The following is a 21,582-nucleotide window of genomic DNA, read 5'->3' on the forward strand; positions in this document are numbered from 1 at the left end:
CTTGACCTCTTTCTTTTTTAAAACCATGAATATTAGGCACATGATCACTTTACTGTCAGTCATGTATCTAGCTAGTGACTGCAGTCTGCCAGTAAAAAATAGTGATCGTTTCTAAAAGGTTATTGTTTGTAGACAGGTTGACACACCTTCTTGAAAAGCACCACTGAGCTTAAGATATTTGGATGAGTTTTGATATTTCAGCTGAGCCTCAATTTAAGAAAACAGCCAATTTATCACCATAGATTTGGGGTTAAGGATTCCTTTCCTAATGTAACTACTTACTGGAGAGTTCCTTTAAATAGTGAGCATTTCTTTAAAACAGCGAAGGTCAAGCTTTTCTGTGATTGGTTTTGTGCATCTGAAGCTTCAAACAATAGCATGGGATCTACCTGTCTGTGTGTCAGATATGCCCATCGTCTCCAAAATAGCCAGGGGCCACAGAACAAAATGTGGTTACAGTCTTTGATCTACTTTTCAGGCTTTTGTCAGGGACTGGCAAAAACAAACAAAGTACCTTGCCCTTCAAAGCAACGGTCCCCAACCTCCCAGATCTAATGCTTGAAGATTTGAGATGGAGCTAATAATGTAATAACGAAAAGTGCACGATAAATATAATGCGCCTGAAGCATCCTGAAATCATCCCCCGTTCCTTGGTCCATGGAAGAATTGTCTTCCACCAGTCCCTGGTGCCAAAAAGGTTGAGGACTGCTGCTTTAAAGCATTTACTAATTTGCAGACAAAAATCAAACTCCTAGGCACCAAGGTAATTACTGTTAACGAAAGCTATATATCGCAGGAGCAACTTCCAAGTGACCCTGCCTCACTGTCGTAACTAACACTAGCTATTATTATGTGCCCAGTATTCCGAGTACTTTATGAGGTACAGTAACTCTGATATAGATATTAGACTTCTCTCCTTCAGCTGAAGGAATAGAAAGTTTACACAGCTACTAAGAGTAGAAAACCAAGATAAAACATCCTGAACTGCCATATATCAATAATAATTCTGAATCCAAAAGTATGGTTAAGACACCTATCTCATTAAGCAAGGCATCTGAAAGCATGTTCTATGTAATCTGCTTTCCTCTGGTAATTTCTTACTTCAGGATAGCTTTGCTGCGTTCTCATGCACAGTACTTTGAAAGGATTTGCATGTTTTTCCTTCTGCCTAGAATGTCCTTCCTCTTCTGTCTGTTAAAATTCTACTCACCCTTCAAAGCACAGCTCAAACTTCAAGTCCTTTTCAGAAACTTTTCGCTTTACATTTATCATCACCAAGTGGGATAACATTGGGTGGAGCAAGGCTCTGAAATAAGGAGATAAACCAAGTAGACGAGAAATGGGGAATGAAAGGCATTGCAGGCAAAGGGCCAGAAGAGAGAAATAGCATGTGGTTTATAGGGAATCCTAAATGGTTAGGTTGCAAAGGACTCTTGTTAGACTGGTTGAAAAGGAGACTAGACAGGTGGGCTGAACAGAAAGAGACTACATTTTATTATCCTGTTAGTGATGGTGAGCTAAGGATTTTAAGGGGGAAAAAAGGTCTCAACATACTGCAGTTCAGGAAAAAAAAAATAACCTGTGGGAATGTGGAATAGTCTGGCCTGGAGATGAAACTGGGGGCCAGCAGAGTGATCAGTGTAAGATGTAACAGGTAAAAAGGTGAACCTGATCTGTGAAAGGAGGGACCCAAGAGACATCAGAGGTAACAGGAATAGGTTTCACAGCCACCTGAGTGTGGCTGATGGGGTGCTGGAGAAGCCAACCAGGAGGACTCTCGGGGTTCTAGTTTAAGTATCCCTGGTAGGGGAGTGAAGATCCTACATGCCTCTCAGCCAAAGAAAACCAAAACACAAAACAGAAACAATATTGTAACAAGTTCAGCAAAGACTAAAAATGGTCCACATTAAAAAAAAAAATTCTTAAAAGAAAAAAAGGGCCAAGTATGGACACAGCACACCGATGTCTTAACAAGCAGGCCAAGGAAAGGAAGCCAGTGGAAGACACATGACTAAGAAAAAGACGGACTTTCCTGGTGGCACAGTGGATGGGAATCCGCCTGCCAATGCAGGGGACACGGGTTCCATCCCTGGTCCGGGAAGGTCCCACGTGCTGCCGGGCAACTAAGCCAGTGCACGACTTCTGAGCCAGTGCTCTAGAGCCCACGAGCCGCAACTAGTGAAGCCTGCACACCGCAGAGCCACACACCACGACTACTAAAGCCCACGCTCCACAAGAATAGCCCCCACAGTGAGAAACCTCAGCAATGCAACCAAGATCAGCCTCCATTCACTGCAACGAGAGAAAGCCTGAGCACAGCAACGAAGACCCAGCACAACCCCAAAATAATAACATACATTTTTAAAAGAAAAGAAAGAAAGAAGAGCCAAAAGCAAGAGGGCAAATCATGAGAGTGATTTTAGTGGGGAAAAAAAAACAACAGCAACGTTTTCTAGCAGCAGAGCTAGAGCAGTGAGACGTGGTAAGACAAGGAACTAAGAAGTCGGCTTTGGGCAGGGGCGGCAGTGTGACCTCTCTGAGAACAGAAGCGTGTGGGGGCGGTGGGCAGGAGCAGAAGCAGGGTGAGCGAGTAAAAGCGCAAAGCTGGAAGTAGAGGTCAGGAGGCCTCATCACTAGGAAGTCATGACTGGTGTTTTAGAGACCCCACAGTAACCAGGAAGAACAAGAGGAGACAGAAGTTCATGAGAAATCTCTTTTGGGACATCTGTGGTTGTAGTTCACTTTTTAAACAGAAAGATTAAGGGTAATTTTAAATTCTAAGGAGTTACGAACAGGAAGCACTCCAACAAGGAAGAAACGGGAAATTGGTGGTGCAAGGTGTGAAACAAGAGGGCTACACGGAGCAGAACAGTTAGAATAACTGTGGCACATAATTAAGGTATTGCAGAAACAAATGAATACATGAAACAGTATTAGTTCATGATATTTATTACTGGGGCTGGTTACAGAAAAATCTTTTATCCACTGTTGATTTAGGCATAAGAATAGGTATTTGTCTCGTGTGACTTCCTTTTAGAACTTCTATTTTTAAAAAAATCATAAAACTGTCTCTATCTGGGAAGATTAGTATCAATTCTTTTTTTAAAAAGTGAGGAGGGTAGGAGCTGGGGTTTTGTTTTATGCCTCAGTAACTACGACCGAACAAGGTGTAGTACTTGGCAGGGTTCTTTCCACACAAGCACTTGGCTCCCGGCGGCAGCTCACAGAGTGGTTTGAAGGGGATGCACAAGCTTTTAGCTCCCATCGACGGAGCACCAGGCTCAAGATCTTGATCCCTGAATTAAAAACAGATAAAAAATCCATTCGTTTATGCCATACATTTTTTTTGTTTTCCATTTATTTTTATTAGTTGGAGGCTAATTACTTTACAATATTGTAGTGGTTTCTGCCATACACTGACATAAATCAGCCATGGGTTTACATGTGTTCCCCATCTCAATCCCCCCCTCCCACCTCCCTCTCCACCTGATCCCTCTGGGTCTTCCCAGTGCATCAGGCCCGAGCACTTGTCTCATGCATCCGACCTGGGCTGGTGACCTGTTTCACCCTGGATAATATACATGTTTCGATGCTGTTCTCTCAAAACATCCCACCCTCGCCTTCTCCCAGAGTCCAAAAGTCTGTTCTGTACATCTGTGTCTCTTTTTCTGCTTTGCATATATGGTTACTGTTACCATCTTTCTAAATTCCATATATATGTGTTAGTATACTGTATTGGTCTTTATCTTTCTGGCTTACTTCACCCTGTATAATGGGCTCCAGGTTCATCCATCTCATTAGAACTGATTCAAATGAATTCTTTTTAATGGCTGAGTAATATTCCATGGTGTATATGTACCACAGCTTCCTTATCCATTCGTCTGCTGATGGGCATCTAGGTTGCTTCCATCTCCTGGCTATTATAAACAGTGCTGCGATGAACATTGGGGTGCACGTGTCTCTTTCAGATCTGGCTTCCTCGGTGTGTATGCCCAGAAGTGGGATTGCTGGGTCATATATGCCATACATTTCTATTCTTTTTCATTGCAATACCTCATAGGTTTTATCTGTTAAAACATAATTATCTTACCTAGCAGTGGTCCTTTTGATCCAATCTTCACAGTCCATTTCCCCACAGAATGGAATCTGAACAATCTAATAAGAAAAAAAGGTTCAGTATTTACAACTCCTTCTATTCTATAAAAGGAACATTTGAGCTCTGTATTAAACCTGCAAGCAAAAAGGACAGGCCTCCCAGCCCTTTTCAGGCCATGACACCTTGCAAACCTGCTAAGAATTTTGCTCAGAGATGCCCGAGATAGGAAAGAAATGTTTTCCACTATCCCAAACCCACACTTCATGTAACATCTGCACATAACAAAGACATCTTTGTAATATACTTAAACTTAAAAGACCAAATAAACTGGCTGCAATATAGTGCTAAAGAGAAGGAACAAAATGTGAATTTCAAATCATCCTCATCTCAAATCTGCACTGCCGCCTGCTCTACCTAGCTCCATGGTTATCCGGAGGATGGAGAGGACAAACAGTAAACTGATTTTCAGTGAAAGAAAGCGTCAGTCACTCAGTCCTGTCCAACTCTGTGTGACCCCATGGACTGCAGCCCACCAGGCTCCTCTGTCTATGGGAGTCTCCAGGCAAGACTACGGGAGTGGGCGGCCATTGTCTCCATGGGATCTTCCTGACCCAGAAACGGAAAGCCAGGTCTTCTGAATTGCAGGCAGATTCTTTACTGTCTGAGCCACCAAAGAAGTTCATATAATTAAGTACATAATTTTAATTTTATATAGAAATAATATAAAACTAATTATTGGATACATAAATTAATAATGTAAAATCTAAATGTAGAAACTGTGCAATGAAAACAGAAAAAACAAACCTACAGATATAAGAGCTGAACTAACAAAGTTAATTCCCTGTATTGAAACTTACTAAATCATTAGCATTTACACAGACAAAAAGCATGAAAGAACTGTACATTCTTAAAAGTATTATTTAAAATTTATTCTAAAAGACAGAATGGGGGGAGAACTTTAATCAGTCTCTAATTATGCAATGATATAAATACTAATCCAGTTACAAAGACTGCAATAATAAATTTAAATTTAGTTTCTTAGAAATTTTATTTTTCTTAATGTACAACACAAAAGCTATATTTTTTATAACATTAACAAATTTTACAGGAGTCTTATTTCTTTGCAGCAAGGGGAAAAAAAATCACTAAGACTTGAAAAGGTATTTCTAAAAAAAATTTTTTAATTTAAAATAGTAAAGTAAAGGATGTAAACAAATTCAACCGAAGTTGTCATTAGATGTATTTGGACTCATAAATGATAATTTTGTGAAAAACCAAAAGATTCAATTCTTTTTAGCCTCAAAGCTTTTGGTAAGATCTGAAATTTCTTATTATTTATGCACATAATTCATTAATGTGAAGGAGAATACACATTTTTAGGCTATTTATTCAGCCATAGAAAGGTTTTTACCTTTTTATCTTTCATTTTTTTCTACATCTATATTTTAAAAAGACAAAATCTTTTGCAATATATAGTGTCTGGAACTCTTCAGCAGAAATGTTACTGATGAGAAATAGTAATGTAACAATAGAAATAATGATCAACAGATTAATGATATATTTATGTCAATAGTAACAAGTATATGTTACATATAAACGACATCTATTTTTCATTCGATTAAGACTACCTCCTTGGAAAAACTTACTAAAATCAAGTCCTACATCAGATACATTAGAAAAAATTTTTTTCATTTATACCAACAAGGAAGGGTAGAAAATCAAACTCTCACTTACATTCAAGTTCCAAAGATCCCCTCCTCCTTCTCCCCTCCCAGTAAATCCAATTTTATTTACCACAGCTTCAAAGCTTGCTTGACAGTCAGTCAGCATAGCTAAGCTGACCAACAAGAGGTGAGATGGGAGATGAAACCGACTACTGAGTACCAGAAACCACAGCTGTTTTGGTCTCTGTGATCTTTGCACACACAACCAAAACGCTGTATTCTGGCCAGGACAGATGCTGAAATCTCTCCAACAGCTTATCTAATACTAGAATGTGATTCCACTAATATCTGCTGAGATTCACTTCTTTGAAAGCAACGGATTAACTGATAAGTTACTCTATTGATTTATTAACTCTTATGCAATGTCTTTAATAGACTTTACTGTAAGAATGACTACCATATTTCTATAATAAAGGAAATCATAAAATTCAATACTTTACGGAACAAAAAAATTATGAAAAAGTAAATAAATCACAGTGGAAGAAAAAATATACACAGTGTCCATTCTTAAGCAAAAAGGCTAGAAGAAACAGAAATCTGAAATATGTAGTTTGAAGTGAAGTGACAAATGGTGGAAATGAGAAAGGTGGAAGATTACCAAGGCAATAAACCAAGAATAATAGAAGGCTAAATACTGCAGAATTATAGATCAGAAGGGGATTTTGATACTATTCTGTACTTATTTTTCAGAGTAGTAAACTGACAGACATATTAAGAGGATAATGATCACAAGCAACTAAAATCCTGTTTTATACCCTCAGGATGAATTTTTTAAAAAGACACAGAGAAAAACTACATTAAGCTGAATCAGAAGAGAGACCCAAATTCTAATACTAGGCCTGCTGTTGTATGGCTTGGGGTAATTCATTTAGACTCTGGCCCGTGGCTTTCTCATTTATAATCTGGGGACACAGAACAGGCTGTATAAGTAAACATGTATACCAGAATACTAAAGTTCATAAGTGATTCATTCCAGTAATTGATAATTTTACAAACTGAAACTTCTTCTTTATGAAAACTAAGTTTTGGCTGGGAACATCTGCATATACAGAGCACACAAAACTGAGAAAATCTTCAAGAGTCATTAGGAAAACCCATGCAGTTTTATGGAATCCAGTAGTACCCACTCATTCTCAAAAACAGGCTTAGAAATGAGTAATATTTTTCACTTATTATTCAGAAAGATCAATCAATTAAGATCTGGGTAAGTATATACAGTGAGAGATCAGAAACAGGCATTCCTTATTTTAGGAATCTGCCCATTACATTTCTGAAACTAAAACAATGCTTACTTTAGGAACTTAAGTTGAGAACACGAAATGAAATTTTTCAATAACGAAAATATTAGGGGTCATACAGAATGAAACTCATTCAATGAGCCTAATGAACATGAGAGAAAGCTTTTATAAAATCAGTTCACAGTGTTGTCCAAAAATGACAGAATATTTTTTGCTGTAGGAAAGTCAATGGAAAACAGAGGCTGAATAATATATAAACCTTTTGTGTGACAGGCTTTGAAAAGGGATTAACATGATACATACATTCAATGAGTCTTAAAATACCACTCACTGAAATATGTTTATATTAAAATTTTTCAGAGTTCTCTTACCTTCCCAGAATCGAGCTCCTTCTGGAAGTCCTCCATCGTATTAGCCACAACCATGTGAGTCTTCAGGTCTTCAGAAGCCCTATCAAGTAATTAGAATACATATTTTTCTTACTAATAAACTCAAGCACGCGTTAGTTCAGTTGTGTCCCACTCTCTGCAACCCCATAGATGGTAGCCTGCCAGGCTCCTCTCTCCATGGGATTTCCCAGGCAAGAATACTGGAGTGGGTTGCCATTTCCTCCCCCAAGGGATCTTCCAGACCCAGGGATCAAACCCGCATCTCCTGCGTCTCCTGCACTGTCAGGCAGATTCTTCACCACTGAGCCAAAGGCTACCCAGAATTAGAAGTGAATGCGTATTTTCTCTTACTAATATGACAAAGTTTTTTTTAATGGCATAATTTAATGAAAGAATAACAACTTGGAATTTAAAAGAATTCAGCATGAACCTCAACTTTGTCTCCAGCAGTGACATTCAGTGAACTTCATCACTAGTTATTAGTTAGCTCATCACTGCATTATTGGAAACATTAACAAATTTGCCAAGCACACACAGGTAACAATTACTTTTGTCATAGTCATTAAATATCTACTGATCAATATTGTAACTCCTGGCTTTACCACTTATTACCTACCAGAGTCTAGGTTATCATTTAAACTTCTCTGGTCTTAGTTTTCCCTTCTACAAAACTGGAAAAATACTCATCTAACTACCCTATCAAATTGTTGTGAGAATCAAGCACAAAGGCATGAAAATGTTTAAAAAAGGAAAAAACACATAAATATACATTATTCAAGCTATTTTCACATACTCTGTAAGTCTTTTTTAAGAACCTCAGGTTTCAGAAATGAAATAAATATTATTCTCTTCCACAAAGTCACACATCACATGAGGAGCACTCACGGGTGGGGACCAATGAAGAGAAGGCATATTTTTCTTTTCTGAACCTCAGGGCTAGACTGTGGGAACCCTGACCATGACTGTTCACTGTCCACCAAATCTGTTTCCCTTTCTTCTGACTTTTTTGCAGTGAGGTGGGTGGGCCCAAGTAACTAAGTTACAGCCAATAAGATACAGAAAGGAGTATGCCACTTTCAAGGGTGAAGCCTTAAGGAGGGGAAAAAATGCACTATTAATGCAAGCAACTTACATTAATAAATTTACTGAATTAAAATATCAATACACAGATATAAAGAACAGACTGTTGGACTCTGTGGGAGAAGGCGAGGGTGGGATGATTTGAGAGAATAGCACTGAAATATGTACATTATCATATGTGAAACAGATCGCCAGTCCAGGTTCAATGCATGAGACAGGGTGCTCAGGGCTGGTGCACTGGGATGACCCTGAGGGATGGGATGGGGAAGGAGGTGGGAGAGGGGTTCAGAATGGGGGACACATGTACACCCATGGGGGATTCATGTGAATGTATGGCAAAAACCACGACAGTATTATAAAGAAATTAGCCTCCAATTAAAATTTTCTTTAAAGTCAATAAAGTCCTGTTTAGCCATTAAAGCAGTGTTTTTTTCCCACCAGGGGTGAACATCTGGATCACACAGAGCATTTTAACAATACAGGTGACCAGAATCTACCTTAAAACTAGTGAATCAGAGTCCCCAGGACAAGGCCCAGGTATCCTTCTGTTCCCAAAGCCCCCAGGTGACTCTGAGGAGACTCTCTGGAGAAGAGTCACTGTGCTGACAGCACTATTCAGGCGACAGCAACAAGGACAGGCAGCTTTCTAATCTTGCATCTCTGACAGTATCTCCTGCTCTGAGTGCAGATGAACTTCACAAGAATTATGCATTTGTTGGCCAAAAAATTCATGAAAGTCATCCTCAAGAGACGTATTATCATTCGCATTTTAAGGCAAGCCAGCCAACAAAAGCAAGTTCATTTGCCTACTACCATCACATAAAAGCACCAAAGCCAAGGCTAAAACTAGTTCACTCCTTATGTGCAAGATTTACTGAAGATGAACATAAATCAGACACAGGTATTAGAAGATAAATGAGCAAGGTGCAGGTACGATTCCCACCCCCCCCAAACAAACTGAGCCTCTATCCCCAGTGGCCACAGGTCCACCTTCAGGTGGACAGAAAAGAAAATAATGTGCCACCCATAGGCCACCCATCTTCTAATGCCTCTGCCTTGAGATCTGTGACTCTAGAAGTCCCCTCTCCAGAGGTCAGGGCAGCCTCAAGCCTTCCCATCACCCCCAACCCCCTTCAGGAGGTTCTTAGCCTTGGTGACATATCATCACCACCAGGGGGTGTATACTACTCAAGGTGCCAGGTGCCCTAGGCCAGTTAAATTAACACCTCTCCAGGAGGGTCCCAGGCACAGGTAGTTTGAAAAGCTCCCCAGGTGCTGCTAATGTGTACCCAACAAGTGAGAACCAGTGCCTCTGTCCCTCAAATCTGATGTATCATAAAAGCCTGGATCTAAAATGAACCCAAATCAGTCGAAGGGACAGATAGTTCATCACTCCAAACCCAATAGGGAGCAGAATGCATACATGAAATAATCACAATACAAGTCAAAAAACCAAAGTGAAAGGCCAATTAAGAACTATGGGAGTTCGGAGGGAAAGATGACTTCCCAAGGGGGCAATCAAGGATTCTGTGGTAGAGATCTCAAAGGCTGAGCACAATGAGAAGACAAGAGACACAAGCAACTTTAAGGAACTGACCGGGTAAAGAGGTTAACGTGGATGTCTTCCAAAATAGCATGAAGCTTCGTCTCAGCCTCATTTTCAGCAATTGTCAGCTTTTCTCCAGTGTCTCGTCTGACAGCTACAAACTGACAGTTCTTCATATCACGTGGCCCAACCTCAAGTCTAATCGGGACTCCCTAGAAAACAAAAAAGCAGTGAAAAATGACACATGCACATCTCCAATTGAATAAACAGACTGATGTCATGGCTTTACCTACTATAGATCATAAATACCTGAAACACAAAGGCAGATGCAAGCCATTTTAAAGAGAAGGTAATATTCCTGATATATTTCAGAAGCCTATTCCAATGAGAAGGTATAAACCTAAGGAAAGAAGGTGGGCCCAAGGGGCTCTGAGCTGGGCAAGTTTAATGGGGAAACACAAGGGCAGCTGTCCAGCTCGCAGTTCCTAACTGCTCTCACGTAACAGTACACGTGGAAAATCCCACTCGCATGGCACATGGGGGTAACACAGTAGGCTCCTTGGCACACCCCCGACTCATTCACGGCACATGGCGTGCTTTGGTGGCAAGGCCCTGGCTCTGGCTGCTCTACCTTGAGCATCAGAATTACTGAAGGACTTGTCAAAGCACACACTGCTGGGCTCTGCCACCCGAGTTTCTGATCACCGTAGGTCCAGCAATGGGGCCCGAGAATTTGTAATCCTATCAAGTTCTAAGATGGTAAAGAATCCATCTACAATGCGGGAGACGCGGGTTCTATCCCTGGGTTGGGAAGACCCCCTGGAGAAGGGAACTGGCTGCCCACTTCAGTATTCTTGCCTGGAGAATTCTATGGACAGAGGCGCAAACATGGGATCACTGACAGGCTACAGTACATGGATCACAGAAGAGTCGGACATGACTAAGTGACTTCTCACTTCACTTTCATCAAGTTCTCCCGTGATGCTGAGCTGCTGGTCCTGGGACTGCACTCTGAGAACCACTCCCCAGGAGCCCAGGGTTTTTACAAAGGAGCTTAAGGCGCATATGCAAGTTTAAGCCTTGTGGATGTTCAATCCTTGTGAATCCACATAATAAGTTTGCTCTGAGAGGATTAAGACTTAAGAGAGATCCCACTTTTAGGGACTAGAAACTTCCCGACAAAACTTTAACACACTTTTCTTTTTTGAGTGAAGGATCCTCTATAATCGTTTTGAATTTAAGTTAGGAGCCTCTCTACACAGTTCAGCTGATTAGTCATTCCCCCAAACCACAGCCAAAGGAAAACATGTAAATGTTACTCTAGAAAAAAATGATTTACCCCCTAGAGAAGATTTACTTTATAAAATAACAACACTCTGGAACAAAATACTGTATACTTTCACATTATTTTATTGTTTCCCTTTATTCATCCAATGTATACATGTGTTAAGAAACAGTGTTAAGTGCAATGAGATTTAAAAAGATGAATAAGAGAGATCCTATCCTTCATGTTTTGCAGGGTAATTAAGAATTGCATACAAATAATAAAAATCAGTGCAGAAAATCAGAAAATCAAAAGTGGGAGACTATCCTCAGCAGGAAGAGAGAAGAAAAGTCACTGAAGAAGGCAAAAATTAATGAGTAATCATCAAAACAGAAGAACGTTCTATAAAATAACTGACCTGTATTTACAAAAATGTAAATACCATGGACGACAATGAAAAGCTGAGGAACCACTCCTGATTAAAAGAAACTAAAAAGAGATGAAAATAAAAATGCACTAAGACTACATTCTATCCTGGGCAAAGGAGAGCCAGGACAGCTCAGAGGAATGTAGAGGAAAGGCCCCCAAGTGTGGATGACTATTTTTTACCTTTCAGTCCAGTTAGTAGCAAGGGATAGGTTTCTTTTTGGTACCATGGGCAAGTACAAATGGGTTTAGACAAGGTATTACTGCAATCACACACTTGCTATTTCCAAGTAAATAAAAAAGACTGCAATTAAAGGGAAATTTACACAACTTTAAAGTCTTTATTAAATATAGGAGAGTATGTAAAGGAAAAAATATACCACAAAGGAAAGCAACATCAATATAACTACTATCTTTCAGCACAGATTTATCTGAGGGGCCATTTAAAACAAACAAACAGCTAAAAGATGAGCAACTCTGGGGACATGCGTTGTTAATACTGAATAACCCCAGTATGGCTAAGCTTGCATATTTGAAAACTTGAACCTGCAACCTCACTACCTCTTCCCATCCACTGCCTGTAATGTGAGTTTATAAATTCTTGACTCCCAACTGCTAGTTTTAACAAGATTTCCTGTTTCATCATTAAGAAAAAAATCCCAGAAGTTTGAAAAATGGAATAAAGAATACAGATCACCTATTAATAACTGTGCAATAAATAAAAGTTAAATAAAAAACATTAAATCAGAATTTATACTAGACTTGAATATACAAAGTAAAAATTAACAAACCACTGTGAAACAACGTGGTGTGAAATTACTCTCTGATTAGCTGCACCAATGACAGCTGTTAACAGCTGACGTCCATGCACCACGATTCTGATAGTCTTACTATTGAAATAATCCTTGATATAAATGTTTTAGTAACAACCATAGGGGGGTTGTTAACCATAAACAAGGTCTTCAAGATCATTTTTATTCAAAACACAAAAATGCAAATTGGGAGAGTGGGAGTAAAATATGCAACTTAAGACTTTACCTTGAGTTCCCAGTGATTGAATTTCCAACCTGGTGAGTAATTATCTCGCAAATCAACTCGAACTCGAATATTGACACTGAGTAACCGCCTTCGATAATCATTGCATTTTGCAATTAGAGCATCTCTGTCTTCTTCAGAAAGTGCATTTGTGATGCCACAGGGAATAACCATCACCTAGAATCCAGCACATCACAAATTTATACAAAGCAGCATTATACAGAAGTAATGAAGTCACAATCACCACCTACTACTCACAAAGCAAAACCTCCTAGTGACTATCAATCTTCACAGAAGTCAACTTCTGCGGTTTCTAATCTACACAGAACATCTAGCAATGAGCTGCATATTATTTGTCCATAATAAATGCGTTTTTGTTTCTCATTTAACCTATCATAAATCATTTCAAAAAATAATTTCTAGAAGTTTTATAAAGGAGGTAGAAAATTTTAAAGGGTAGAAAACAATAACATGAATAATACACATAGTTGAACAACACCGAAATCTAGATTGTATTCTGTGTTGTTTCAGTATTAGCAAAACCTACCTGAATGACATTCAGAAAAGCACACTTTTAAATTTTCTTTACTAAATAAGGCTATGAAAGAAATAATGAACAGGAATACTTCCCTTACCTGAACACAGGCTACACGGGGTGGTAACACTAACCCCACATTGTCCCCATGAACCATGGTCATCACACCGATAGTTCGAGTGGTCAGGCCCCAGGAGTTCTGATAGGCAAACTGCTTCTCTCCTGCTGTCTTTGGATCTTCAAAAACGATTTCAAACATTTTAGAGAAATTCTGTCCTAAATGATGTGATGTTGCTGCCTAAAATAGAGAAACATAACCTATTTCGCCTTTGAAAATTACTATTAAGACCACACACCTTAGCATGGTACTAGATCTGATTCATCTTCCCTGATTTTTTTATGTTAAATGAGTTTTTAAAGCATAACTGATACAAAAAAACTAAGATTAGGAAAAAAAAAAAAAAGAAAAGAAAAAATTCTACAAAATTAATACAGAAGACAACTATTATACCTCTTTTGCTGTGGGCAGACCCTTTCATAGGAGTAACTTTAATTACAAAGGTTTAAAAAAATATATCCATGCTCTGATAATTCTGGATACAAGCTTGACTTAACCAACTTCTGAGATTTGGGGAAATGGGACAGATTGGCCTGAAATTATAATACGACCTAGAAGCATGTGATATATTGATTTTTGTTTTTAGAGTCTACTTCTCTGATGGCAGAAGAAACTTATCAGATCGGCCCACGGCTATGCTTTCAGTCACCTAGGAGTCCTTTGTGGTAGTCTGATACCTGGATAGCTCTTCCACTGGCAGATATAAATGCTTCCAAGGTAGTGGTGTAATCCCCTCCTGCAAATTTCTCCTTTTCAGTCTTTCTTCCCTTTACAACAGGAATTGCCAGGAGTTCTTCATATACCTGAGCATATAAGTCAAGTATCTGCAAAACCTGTAACATGTTAAATGTAAAAGTGTTTAAATTTATGCTATGTTTATTGGTTATAGATCAATAAAAACTATACTATTTAAAACTAACTGTGATGGGGAAAGCACTTCAAACAACAAAAATCTTTTTTCTTGGAAGGGTTAAAGCAGCCAGTGTGAATTCATTAAGAGAGACAAAGCAGAACTCAAAGAAATGGAGCATTTTTCTAAATTAATTTTTATTGGAGTATAATTGCTTTTCAATGTTGCATTAGCTTCTACTGTACAGCAAAGAGAATCAGATATACTATTCCCTCTTTTTCCTTCCCATTTAGATCACCACAGAGCACTGAATAAGGTCCCCTGAGATATACAGTAGGTTCTCATTAGCTATCTGTTTGAGAATAATTTTTAATGTACATAAAGTTAGAATATAAGAGAAAAATTAATGCTTATGAAAGATACACAGTAACCTGGGTGAAGACATCCTGAAGAATAATTAATTTCACCCATGATATTATAATAATTTCTTCTATACACTGAAGTCCAAAATTGTTTTCATCTGAAAATTTAAAGCAGTACATTTTCTAATAAAATTTCAATAAGCAGTTCCTTAAGTTCATGCTCAGACAGTAAACAATCTGCCTGCAATGCAGAAGATCCAGGTTCAGTCCCTTGATCGGGAAGATTCCTCTGGACAAGGAAACGGCAACCAACTCCAATATTCTTGCCACGAGAATACCATGGACAGAGGAGCCTGGAGAGCTAGTCCAAGGGGTCACATAGAGTCAGACGTGACTGAGCAACTAACATTAACACGTATGAATTAACCTGTTTTTAATTTTAAGAGGTGATATGTAAATTTTAAGGAACAAAACAATTTATACCAGAAAGCTGTCTTATAATGTCACTTTGAGATCAGACCAAATTTCAACTTTGTTATTTACTGAATGATTACTACTGTGTAGCTAGCACTGCATTACTTACAGCTGGGGTGGGGGTGGGAATGTATAGTCTGGACAAAAAATCAGAACAGAATTAACATGGAATACAACTTTTATACCTCTTCTGCTGCCTCTTCAAATGTAGCGAAGGCACTGTGCCCCTCCTGCCAGAGGAATTCGCGAGTACGTAAGAAAGGCTGAGGGTGCTTGAACTCCCAACGCTGGAAGAGGCAATAACACAGTTTGATTGTTAGAGCTTTTCAATTTTTAGTGACAACTTTATGTGGTAAGTAATGAGAAATCCCAATTGTGATCCAAAATAACAGTATTTCAAAAATGCTTTCGTATTCCCAATCCTTTGAATATAAAAGTAAGAAAAAAAAAGGTGTGTGTGTGCGTTTTGGCTAAGAAAAAGAAGAATGGCTAAGAATGGCTAAGAAGAATGGCTAAGAAGAATGGCTAAGAATGGCTAAGAATGGCTAAGAAGAATGGCTAAGAAGAATGGCTAAGAATGGCTAAGAATGGCTAAGAAGAATGGCTAAGAAGAATGGCTAAGAATGGCTAAGAAGAAGAACGGCGGCCTGCAGTGGGTGTGCACTTACCACCACGCTGCACCACTGGTTGAGCTTTATGGGCAGGTCTCTGTGGGACTGCACCCACTTGGCATATGCAGGATACATCACTGAAAAGACACAGGGACGCACGGGCAGTTAGTCATTCCCCTCGGAGGCTGGTACTATTAAACCAGCAACGTAACAGGAACTAAAGCACTGTATCTGTGCAGGTGAGGGGATGGTATTGTATTTCATAAAATGGATTAGTGAAGGAAAAACTTGACCGTATTTTATGTTCTTCACAATGAGATTTACATTTAATTTGACACCTTCCCAGTGTTTTGTTTCTAAAGACTAAGTGAAGACCTTACAGTAAATACTATGTTCTATATTAAGTTCTTTGCATTCATTACCCTGTTCAATCCTCACATTCAACCCACAAAATAAATATCATCTCAATACTGAAAATGTGAGCTTAGAGAAGTTAAATAACCTGCTAAATGCAGCAGCTACCAGACATTACATTAAATCTATCTGATGTGCCCACCCAGAGTCTGAAAGTTAGTGCCATCAACTACTAATTTAAGTGAAGACACTTGTCTTATCATAGCCTATTCAGGATTATCTACAATTAGTAAAACAAAAAGAAAACTTTGCCAATCTGTCATGTGAAAAAAAAAAGTTGCTGTCATAATTTTAATAATGCATCATTATTAAGAGTATCACTAAGAATATCAAATAAAGAGCAAATAATCCCTAGCTCTAAAGATGGATAACCACTTTGGAAGACACTGACAGGCCAAAAGGCTTGAACTTTCCAAGTGATATTCCCATTTGTTACGTGTAGTTTTAGGAAAACTATTTAACCCATCAGAGAGTTTTTTTCTTTAATCTGCAAAATGGAGATAACAGTAGCTGTCTCTACTTTCCTAACTACACCATTGTGATAATAAGACAAAGTATAAATGAAGTCACTTATCAACCTATAAAAACCCTATATAAAAGTAACATGAAAATGACTAAGTTAAGTCAGTATAGCATAAAACACTAGTGTTTGCAATTTTATAATCAATTCCAAGAATAAAACTCCATGGGAAGTTCTGAAAAATTATAGCATGAAATTAAAAATGATACAAGTGGTTTAAAAAAAAAACTTATCTGGATGACAAAGAGCTCCAGAAAGCATACTGTCAGAGAACAAAATTCTATGCCACTCAAATCTGCACTCATCTTTATCAACATTCATTACACTTTGTATCATCAACAGGAATTATAAATATCACAAAATAAAAGGTGAAACTCAACTCTGGAAGCTGTCTCTAATGTTCAATGAGCTTTTCTCCTGTGTTCCAAGGCCCACCCTCACCTGTTTCACTGGTAGGACGAATGGCAATTGGTTCTGCCAACTCTGTTTTGCCAGATCTTGTCACCCAAGCAACCTAGCAACATAAAATCATTTTTCAAACATTTTTTTTAAACAGCACTTTAGAAAAAGAACCCACAGATGTAGGCAAATTTCTATTTCAAATTTTGCTATATCAATTAAGCAAGTTAAAATAACCACTACTGTTCACTGTGAGAAAAGGTAGATATTTACTGTCTTTATAATTTTTTATATTTTGTAATATAAAATCATAATATTTTATAATTTATAAAATATAATTTATACTGTATTTGTAATTTTTACTGAAAGGTAAAAGCCGCTTAATTAATGTAACAAAAAGAATCATGATTTACACTGATGAAAGAAATATAACTTTTTAAAATGGCTTCACATTTCTCTAAGTTGACTGCTGTAACCTGTCTTTTAAATTACTATTCAAGTGTGAATTGAAAATATACTTCTGACTTTACAAGAGAAAGCTGCAAAAAGAGAGAAAGCGGGCTAATTTACCTCAGGGGCAAAGTCAGCAATATGATTCTTCTCTGTCTCTAATGCACCTTGAGACACAAACATGGGGAAATAGCAGTTTTCAACACCGAGTTTCTTGATCTCAGCATCAAAAAAGTCCTTGATGGATTCCCAAATGGAATGTGCCCAGGGACGAAGGATATAGCAGCCACTTACATCATAGTATTCAATCATTTCTGACTTTGTGATGACCTTTTTAAAAGAAAAATACATTCTATGAAGCCTAAACTGAACTAAAATTACAGTGTAAGTGCCACGAGTATGACAGTCTAGCTTCAAGTCTGGAGGCTTTCCCTGCTGGTGCATCCTCTTCATGTGCATGTAAGATGGATCTTTCTAGATCCTTCTAAGAAACACGAGTGCTCTAAATTCATAAGACTTGAATTCTAAACTTGCTTCTGCTGTTTTACTGTTTTGTTACTTTGGACTAATACTTTCACCTCACCAAAAAACAAAAAAAAATAAGATAATGACTATCTCATAGATCCACTTCTCAGTTCAATACTTTCTGTGAGCATGCTTTGAAAACTGACATATTTCATGACTGTACTATGGATTACTAAAGGCATTATACATTATTACTCTGTATCTGGATTTTAGAATCTAAATGTAAGTGGCCTTTGAGGAATTTAAAAGAAGTAACCAACTGAGCCCATACTCACTTGAGAATACCAATCTGCAAGATTGTCTTCTTTTCTGGCCTCAAGACCCAACCTGTAAATATAAAAAATAAAATATAAATCTCTTCATCCAGCAACTGCTTTGAGGCTAAACAGAAATAAACCTTGAAACTTCAAAATGGCTTGTTTTTCTTCAGTATGAGTTATTTCTATGTTTGTATCTCTTCTGTATTCATCCCTATATTTTTATCCTAGAAAATAGTTCAATCATTTCTTCTTAAAGGGTAGTGTGATACTGTCCACAAAAATTAGGAAAGCTAAACCTAACAAAAGGCTATGATTTTAATGCAGACGTTTCTTTTACAAAGTTCTTTATAAGTTACCTTGTAAGTTCTTTATAAATTACTACTAATTTGTAGTAAAGACAGGACTTATTCTCACTAAAAAATAAAAAGAAGTTTTTGCCAATCTCAATGCAGATAAATTAGAGTAACATCAGTGTCTCACTGTAAATAACTTGTAAATAGTAAAAAAACAATGGCTACATGTATATACATATGTCAATACATAAATGTGTATATGTGTGTATGTGTGTATGTCTTTACATGTGCTATAAGTTTTTCTTTTAACTTCAGTCAATAAAAGTCACAGAGATAGATGCTTCCAAAATAAATTAAGTCTACAATAAAAAACTATTCTAGGCAATAATCTTTTTATTGAAACACTGACAATTATTCAGCAAACTGCAGTCTTAAAATTCACACAGAAAGTCTACCCAGGAGTTATGTCTTATAAATGGTCCATCTTTTTAGAGTTTATTGGCTTACTGGCTTAAAAGCTGAATGTATTTACATTTGAATTCTCCATTTTTCACTTTGACACATTCAGCATAATGTCTACATGAAGTCTGGCCCTTTCACAAGCAGTCAGAAGGTAAAAGGTGAAATATTCTGTTCTCGCCTCTACTATTCTATAATTCTGATCAACCAGTCGATGGGCAAGAAAAGTCACAGTTGTATTCTCTTGTTTAAAGAGACCTTCTGTGTATGCCATGAGAGACGAGAGGCAGGATTTGAAATTCAGCTAAAAAAATCTTAACACCAAAGTATCTCTAAGTAGCAGCTGCTAACACCAGCTTAGCTCAGGTTTAGCTTCGAGAGAACCTCACATAGAGTTCACTCTAATTCTAGGACAGGGATAATGGAGGAATCTTATTGTTCACATGGATTGGAAATATCGAAACACCGTCTATTCCCCAGTGGGTGTCATCTTTAAACCAGGTTTGTTTCATATTTAACCAACCATTTTAAAAACCTATTTCATGTGAAGTTCTCATTTAGTCCTCACAAAAGATTTCCATTTGAAAAATCTGCTGCAGTACAAAACAGTATGTATAATTAGGTTAACAATTGTGTTAAAGGGAGGAAAAAGAGGAAAAAATAACATTTTTGCTGTTCAGTCGCTGTTACGGATAGCCCACTCTGCAATTCCGCAGACCACAGTATACCAGGCTTCCCTGTCCTCCACTGTCTACTGGAGCTTGCTCAAACTCATATTCATTGAGTCTGTGACGCTACCCAACCATCTCATCTGTCGCCCCCTTCTCCTTTGGCCTTCAATCTTTCCCAGCATCAGGGTCTTTTCCCAAAATACATACACATGTATGTATTTGTTTTTACTTGTGTAAGCAAATGAAAATCTCTTGATGGATAGAGAAGAAACTAGTGACAGTGGTGACCACTTCATTATGGTGGTAGGAGGAACTGGGAAAATAGGAAAAAGCATAGGAGTGAGACTTCACTGAATTTTTTATACTCTAAGATTCTTGAACCAAGCAAATGAATGTGTTACCATTTAAATATACAGAAAATGAACAGAATCTATCTGCTGACATTATACATTTAGCATTCTCCAATTTAATGTGATAGTCAAACTAACCAAAAAAGAAGTTTTTTTCAATAATTAAGAGTTGAAATCGTCTAAAACCCTGCTTCCCTTCAACTGAAGCTTCTGTTTCATTACCTGGTCTGCTTCTTCGGCCCCTGTCCTTCACCTGCTCCGTCTGGTGACTGCCCACTTCCCTGGTTTTTAGAGGGGTCTTTCTTTTGGCTGTCATTTTGCTTCTGGGGCTTATTCTGCTTTTCAGATTTATTTTCTTTTTCTTTCTTTTTCTTATCTTTCTCCTCAGTCCCAGTGGCAGAGACAGGCTTATAGTCTACTCCTGTCAGAGACCTGTACTGTGCTTTCAGCTGAAGGAGTTCTTGTACGGCTGTATCTACTTGATCCTTTAACAGAAGAGGAAAAAGAGAAGAGAGCATTTAATTCCAATCGCTATCTAAGCACCGATGTCCAATGCTTTACAAGCATTGTAAAAACACAAAGAAAGAGGGGTATGGGCTAGAGGTGAAGGATGTTAAATATACTAACTACTGAAATGAATACGAGAACATGATAAGAAGGGACAGAACTGGAAAACAGTTACTAAAAAACTGTACTATAATTGCTCTGTTTAAAGAATATATAGTCGCTAGCCACATGCAGCTACTTACATTTAAATTTAAGTAAATAAAACTTAAAATTCAGTTCCTCAGTCACAACAGCCCCATTTCAACTGCTCAACAGTTGCAGAGGCTAGTGACTAGGGTACTGGACAGAATTGTTAGAGGACATTTCTATCATCTCAGAAAGTTCTACTGGAAAGCACTAGATATAAAATGTATTCTGCAATTTAATAAGAGTCTTTAAATGACATAAGTTGAACATTTCACCATTATAAAAATGACAGTAATCAAGCTTCTATATTACTGGTTAAACTTTAAAACCTGTAACGACTGTTTTCCACACATGTGAATTTGTACCAAAAAATCCTCCTTCTATAGAATAATACGACGAGCACAAACCACACCAAAAGTTCAAAGTAAGAGTTGCCATCTGAGACTGACAGAGCTCTAGGAGCACGAGTCACACAAAGAGTGCGCATCAAGGGTCTCCACGGTGCCGGACACCGCCAGACACAGGTCTCTAGTCTTACAGCCCAGAGAGACAATAATTAAAATATAGAGCATTTAAGTTGTGGATGTGATGGGTGATGAAAGTGAAGTCCAATATTGCAAAGGAACCTGGAATGTTAGGTCCGTGAAACAAGGTAAATTGGAAGTGGTCAAACAGGAGATGGGAAGAGTGAACATGGACATTTTAGGAATCAGTGAACTAAAATGGACTAGAATGGGTGAATTTAACTCGGGTGACAATTTTATCTAATACTGTGGGCAAGAATCCTTTAGAAGAAATGG

The 21,582-nt window shown here is 38.0% G+C and overlaps 1 protein-coding gene across 1 annotated transcript in view; it reads right to left on the minus strand.

The window, feature by feature from the left end:
- Nucleotides 1-2,933: 2,933 nt before the first annotated feature.
- EPRS1 (glutamyl-prolyl-tRNA synthetase 1) overlaps nt 2,934-21,582 on the minus strand; it is a 60,976-nt gene continuing 42,327 nt past the window's right edge. The window contains exons 20-32 of the mRNA XM_065938349.1: nt 20,312-20,574; nt 18,332-18,383; nt 17,652-17,861; nt 17,124-17,196; nt 15,806-15,885; nt 15,323-15,424; nt 14,129-14,284; nt 13,434-13,631; nt 12,802-12,975; nt 10,125-10,285; nt 7,430-7,508; nt 4,091-4,155; nt 2,934-3,296 (exon numbers count right to left, since the gene is read on the minus strand). Of these exons, the coding sequence (XP_065794421.1) occupies nt 3,146-3,296; nt 4,091-4,155; nt 7,430-7,508; nt 10,125-10,285; nt 12,802-12,975; nt 13,434-13,631; nt 14,129-14,284; nt 15,323-15,424; nt 15,806-15,885; nt 17,124-17,196; nt 17,652-17,861; nt 18,332-18,383; nt 20,312-20,574 (1,764 nt within the window). The 3' untranslated portion in view covers nt 2,934-3,145. The remainder of the gene's footprint in view (nt 3,297-4,090; nt 4,156-7,429; nt 7,509-10,124; nt 10,286-12,801; nt 12,976-13,433; nt 13,632-14,128; nt 14,285-15,322; nt 15,425-15,805; nt 15,886-17,123; nt 17,197-17,651; nt 17,862-18,331; nt 18,384-20,311; nt 20,575-21,582) is intronic.

Source organism: Muntiacus reevesi, chromosome 5 (genome assembly GCF_963930625.1).
Source record: "Muntiacus reevesi chromosome 5, mMunRee1.1, whole genome shotgun sequence".
In the NCBI taxonomy this organism is placed as follows: Eukaryota; Metazoa; Chordata; class Mammalia; order Artiodactyla; family Cervidae; genus Muntiacus; species Muntiacus reevesi.